This window comes from Corapipo altera, unplaced genomic scaffold (genome assembly GCF_003945725.1).
Source record: "Corapipo altera isolate COAL_440 unplaced genomic scaffold, ASM394572v1 62, whole genome shotgun sequence".
Taxonomy (NCBI): Eukaryota; Metazoa; Chordata; class Aves; order Passeriformes; family Pipridae; genus Corapipo; species Corapipo altera.
The window spans coordinates 6003925-6009420 of NW_020884894.1; the positions used below are offsets into that span (position 1 = coordinate 6003925).

Genomic DNA, 5496 nt, shown 5'->3' on the forward strand with positions numbered 1-5496 from the left:
AGTGCGGTACTGGGGGTCGGGGCACCCCCCCCCTGTGGCTCTGCAAGCTCCCCCCGCGCTGCTGCTGGACAGTTCCTGGGGGGTCTCAGCTTGAGCCGGATTTAGGGGTCTCCTCTCACCCCACAGCTCCTTGTTCGTGTTTTCTTTCCTGCCTTGTCCCGGTGGGACCTTCCCGCTCTATCTCCCTCCTTCCCGTCCCGCTGGAGGTGTTCCTTCGGGGCTGGGGGCTCAGAGCATCGTCCCTTTGCTCTGTCCCGTCCTGGGGTGGGGGGTTGGACCCACCTATCCCTCTCCCTCGACCCCCAGTCGCCCTCATCATCCCGCTGGGAGCCCTTTTGGGTGGGCTGGTGTCGCAGGAGAGGCGAGAGCTAAGTGCGGGATGCAGGGATGTATTTGGGACTCTCTTTAAAAACTGAGATATGGAGGTCAATAAAGCGATAGGCGCCTGTCGCGACAGGTGATTTCAGCCCGGCTGGAGCAGAGGGGGAGGAAGGAAGAAAGGGAGGAAAGAGGAAGGCCCAGGGTGGCTGCAGCAGCAGCCGCGGCCGGGTCAGGCTCTGCAGTCCCTGGAAGCCGAAGGACCGGTATAACACCCCCCCCCCCCGTAATCCTCTCCTCGTAGATCGGGGGGGGCGAGCTCGCCATGGGGGGGACGAGCTGATGCTGCTGTGTGGCCGGTGGCTCCGGGAAGAGGATGGTGGATGGGTTTTCATATATGTATGATTTTTTTTCTTGTACTGCCATTCACCTCCACGTTTGCAAACCTGTCCGAAAGCCCAGACAGCTCCGGGTTTTGGGAGAAGGGCCAGCGGTTTTCTATCTCGTCCCCGCCGGGAAGGTCCCCATAACTCGGTCAAAGGAGCGTTTCCCTGGTGCTGCAGGACCCAGGTAAAACACAGTCCCCTTAGAAAGCCCCTCAGGCCTCTGAACGACCCAGGCGCGAGCTGTCTGACCCCTTCCAATCAACCCCAACTTCCCTAGACTTTGTAGGAAGGCACCGGGCAAGAGGTTTTTGGGGAAGGCCGCGAGCTCTTCTGTCGTTTTGGAGGGGAGATAGAATTATATCCCTGAGCCCAGGGCAATACCGAGCGACCTCGCAACTGTACAGGGCCGTGCACGGCGAGGCGGCGAGGGGTGGGCAATTCCCTCCGGGAGATCATTCCTAAGGGAGCCCAGGACGGGATGCAGCAGGAGTGGAGAGCACTGATTTACATCCTCGTTTCCCCCTAGGCTGGGGTGCAGCAGGAGTGGGGAGCACTGGTTTGTGTCCCCCCTTCCCGGCACGCAGCAAGAATAGGAAGAACTGATTTACACCCCTTCTCCTCGCCATCTCGGGATGCAGCAGGAATGGGGAGCTCTGATTTACACCCCTGCTCCCCCCATCCCCGGATGCAACAGGAGTGGGGAGCACTGATTTACACCTTCACTTCCACCAGTCCGGGATGCAACAGGAATAGGGAGCTCTGACTTACACTCCTTCTCCCCCCTCATTCCGGGATATAGCAGGAGTGGGGAGCACTGATTTGCGCCCTGCTCCCCCCGAGGGCCCCGGGCGGGACCTCTCCTCGCTGCTGCTGTAAAAGGGACTTGTCTGCTGGAGAGGAGGGAAAACCCATCCAGGAGCGCCTCCATCGCCTGCTCCGTGGTTTTTTGTTTTGTTTTTTTTTCTTTTTTTTTTTTTTTTTTTTTTTTTTTTTTCCCCCGTTTAGGGAAAGAGAGACGGCCAAACAACACCACCACCAAGAATCCCTCTCTCCCACTTCCCCGGTCCCCCCGCAGCCATCGGAGCCGCTCGGAGGGCTGATTCCGGGCAGATAACGCAGCGAGCTCCGGGGATGCCGCCGGCAAGAGAGGGATAACAGGGATAACAGGCAGCACACGAGCTGGGAAGAAGGAACGAAGAGAAAAGCCGCATCCCCGCCTCCAAGGATTTCCCACCGCGAAGAGGGGAAAACAAGGAAGAATTTTACAGGGGGAGGGATCTCAGGGAGAGAGCGGGAGTCCGTGTGCCTGTCTCCTGCCGTACATGCGAGTATTTATTGTTTTACTAATCCGTGCTTGGAGTGTCCCAAGTAGTGGGGGACTCCCCGAACTGGGGAGAGGAAGGGGCTTTAGGGGGGAAGACCCTCGCCCGGCTGCCCTAAGGATGCTCCGGGCGGGTTAGAGCAACCGGGCTCCGTTCCATCCTCCCCAGCGAGGATGCTACCGGGGCGGGGAGGCTGCCAGGGAGGGCTGGTCCCCAGTGTGGAGACAAGAGGAGTCTCCCCCACCTCCAACCCTTTCTTTTACCTCCCCTTTTTTATTTATTTGGAGGTTTATTGCATTTATGGCACAGCGGATGGATCCTGCAGCTCCCGGGGGCCGGCGGGTGTGCGCACCCCGGGGGAAGGATGCAGAGTTACCGCCAAGGGCGGTGTCAGAGAGGTGATTTTCCCTCCCTCGCGTGGGGCCAGCCAGTGAGAGGAGAGACCCCCTCATCCCCCTGACTCAAGAAGCCGCCTCCCCCCGCACTCTGGCTGTGTTTCCCAGGCTCTCATGGCAGTTTGCAGCTCTCAGGACGCATCTGCAGCTTCACAGCATCGCGCTGGCTTTTACCAGGGGGATGAAACTCCTTCGTCCAGGAGGACGGGAGCAGAAGTGGACGAAAAACCCCACGGGCGAAGGGGAGTTTGCAGGGAAATCTGGGGGTGCGAAGGTCGAGGCATCGCCAGAGCCGGGTGATGCTGGGGGACAACCAGGAGCCTGGCTTTTACCTCTTCTCATTCCAGGTAAAAGACCCATCAGGATCGTGGGAGCTTCACTGTCTGGATATTTCTCAGTGAAGGAGGAAGGGATCCCCCTCAGCCCTCCTTTTCCTTCCCCCGGAGAAATGATGCTCCACGGAGCAGCGTCTCCTGGGGTCTCACGCAGGTCCGAACAGCGGGGGGACTGGGGAAAGAGCCGACACCTCCAACTGCATCGGAATCCCTCGGGGCCTCAGATTAAAGCTGTTACGTCAGTAAATTAAAAAAAAAAAATCCAATAACAGAAAACACAGCCCCAAACCTGGACGTTTATACAGAAAAAGAGCATCACAAATTCCTAATGTAAGCACCGGCCAGCTGTGTGCACTTGTAAAGTTGTTATAATCCCCCTCCTTGTTATAAACAGGAAAGTACATAATATAAAGCAACAGGCCCGCATTCACAAATACTGACCCTCCTCCCCGCGCCTGCCAAATTCCCCTTTTTCTGCAGATTCCCCCGGCGCAGCCCTGCCTGGTTGGGACGGGGGCTGGACGGGGAGTCCCCTCCGCCGTTCCCGGGGGTCCCCCGGGGATGAACAACAGGGTCCCTGCATTGGGACGTGCAGGAGACCCCGCCACACCTGAGCCCCCCCTTTCCTCAGAACTCCAGCCAGCCCCTTTTCCTTCCTCCTCGTCGCAGCGCTGCCTCCTCCTCTCACCCATCCCGTTTTCTTCCTTTCTTTATTTTTTTTTTTTTTACAATTTTTATGTTGTTTAATGCCCCAGTTTTCCTGCGGGGATCCCTGCCCGCTCCTCCCCAGCTCCAGCAGTGTACATCCTGCTCTGCTGTGTGTGCTTACAGCGTCAAAGGGTGGACGTGATATTTCAAACATCAGATCACTGCGTTTATATATTGGGTGCCCGGAAATTTTTCCAAATAAACACAGCTTGATTCGACTTGGGTGGGCAGACTTATCAACAGACTAATTCTATAAACAAATGAAGGAATAACCCGGAGACCATTGGCTGGTACCAGCGAGACACGTGGAGAGAGCTTGGAGTTTTGTAGCAATGAAATTTTAATTAATGTGGGTGGGCTGAGAACACAAACGACTGTTTATCAGAGACAATTTATTTTCCAGTGCTAAGTCAACATATAATAGCAAACTTACAACAATTATTTAACTTTTTTTTTTTCCTCCCTTTTTTTTTTTTTTTTTTTTTTTTTAAGAGCTATGAAGCGGGGACAGAGGCAGAGCGAGCTCCTTCAGGCAGGGCTGGGAGCTGAGCTCGCACAAACAGCTCCCCGGTGGACTCGTCCCAGGTTCCTGCCCTGCCCCGTCCCTCCGCTCGGCTCCGAGGGGGAAGACGCGGAGCTGGGAACCCGCCGGCGATGAGCCACATTTACGGCAGCCACCTCTCCCCTCTGGGCAACCCCTCCATGGTTTATCTCCCGGCCGCCCTCGGCTTCGCCCCCGGGGGGGCGATCTCCCGGCAGGACCCCCCGCAGAAACCCCCGTACAGCTACATCGCCCTCATCGCCATGGCCATCAAAGAAGCCCCGGAGCAGAAGGTGACGCTCAGCGGCATCTACCAGTTCATCATGGACCGCTTCCCCTTCTACCACGACAACAAGCAGGGCTGGCAGAACAGCATCCGCCACAACCTCTCCCTCAACGACTGCTTCGTCAAGGTGCCGCGGGAGAAGGGCCGGCCCGGCAAGGGCAGCTACTGGACCCTGGACCCGCGGTGCCTGGACATGTTCGAGAACGGCAACTACCGCCGGAGGAAGAGGAAGCCCAAAGCCCCGGGGCCGCCGGAGGCGAAGGGTGGCGAGCAGCCGGGGCCACCCGCCCGCCCCGTCGAGCCCAAGCGGTCCAAGGGGAGTGCGGCGGCCGCGGGGGACGCGGGGGTCCCGCGGCCGGGCCGGGGAGCAGCGGCTTCCCCGGGGGGTCCGGCCCCGGTCGCCCCCGCAGCCGCCCCGCCGCACAAGAGCGGCCCGCGGGGCCGCAGCTTCAGCATCGAGAGCATCCTGGCGCAGGGGCTGCGGCAGCCGCCCCCCGGGGCAGCCCCCAAGGCGGCCCGGGAAGGCCCCGCCGGCTGCCTCGGCGGCTCCCTGGTCGCCAGCGGCGGCTTCGGCCCGACCCTCAACGCCTCCCTCATGCTCGACTCCCAGGTGCACGGGAGGCTCTACCACATCGGCATCCCCTTCCTCTCCTGCTTCCCTCTCCACGTATCCGAGGCGGTATTTAATTTCCAGTAGTTGCCCCATAATTAACCCCCCCCCGGCCCCAGGCGCTGCTTGCGGGGCGCGATGGGGGTGAGAGACTGGACTCAGACCTCACTGCGCGGGTAGACCAAAAAAACCCCAAAGCGATGTAAAAGGTGACTCAGGATTTCAGGGCATTTTCAAGGCGCGTGTTGCTGTGGACTCTCTTTAGCCGTTGCCTCCCACCCCCTCTCCAGAGCGACTTTTGAAGGTAAACAGCTTTCTTTACCCGTGGGTAGTGAAGGTAGAGACAGGCACTGGGGGGATTGCCCACACTGCCCCTAAGCTCTGTTGGGTTTGCTCTGCACCTTTAGTCTTTGCATCCCTCAGGTTCCTCAGACCTGGTTTCTTTCGAGCCCTTCAGGTCTCTGGTTTTCTTCTTTTATTTTCCTTTTGGAAACCCAACCCACTCTGTCCATCCGTGGCGGAGGGGGCTGAGCTTTGTTTTGCCGTTAATACCCACAGATATTAATAATTCCTGATACTCCTCATTGGCCCAGTC

The 5496-nt window shown here is 58.6% G+C and overlaps 1 protein-coding gene across 1 annotated transcript; it reads left to right on the forward strand.

Annotated features, from left to right (window-relative positions):
* The first annotated feature begins 4118 nt into the window (after nucleotides 1-4118).
* Nucleotides 4119-4988, forward strand: FOXL1 (forkhead box L1). Its single transcript, XM_027647067.1, has one exon. It carries the CDS (start codon nucleotides 4119-4121, stop codon nucleotides 4986-4988), a length of 870 nt encoding a protein of 289 aa, XP_027502868.1.
* Nucleotides 4989-5496: the final 508 nt, after the last annotated feature.

Bases quoted from the DNA above. Each gene is read 5' to 3' on its own strand.
- FOXL1 (XM_027647067.1), top strand. From the start codon at position 4,119: ATGAGCCACATTTACGGCAGCCACCTCTCCCCTCTGGGCAACCCCTCC.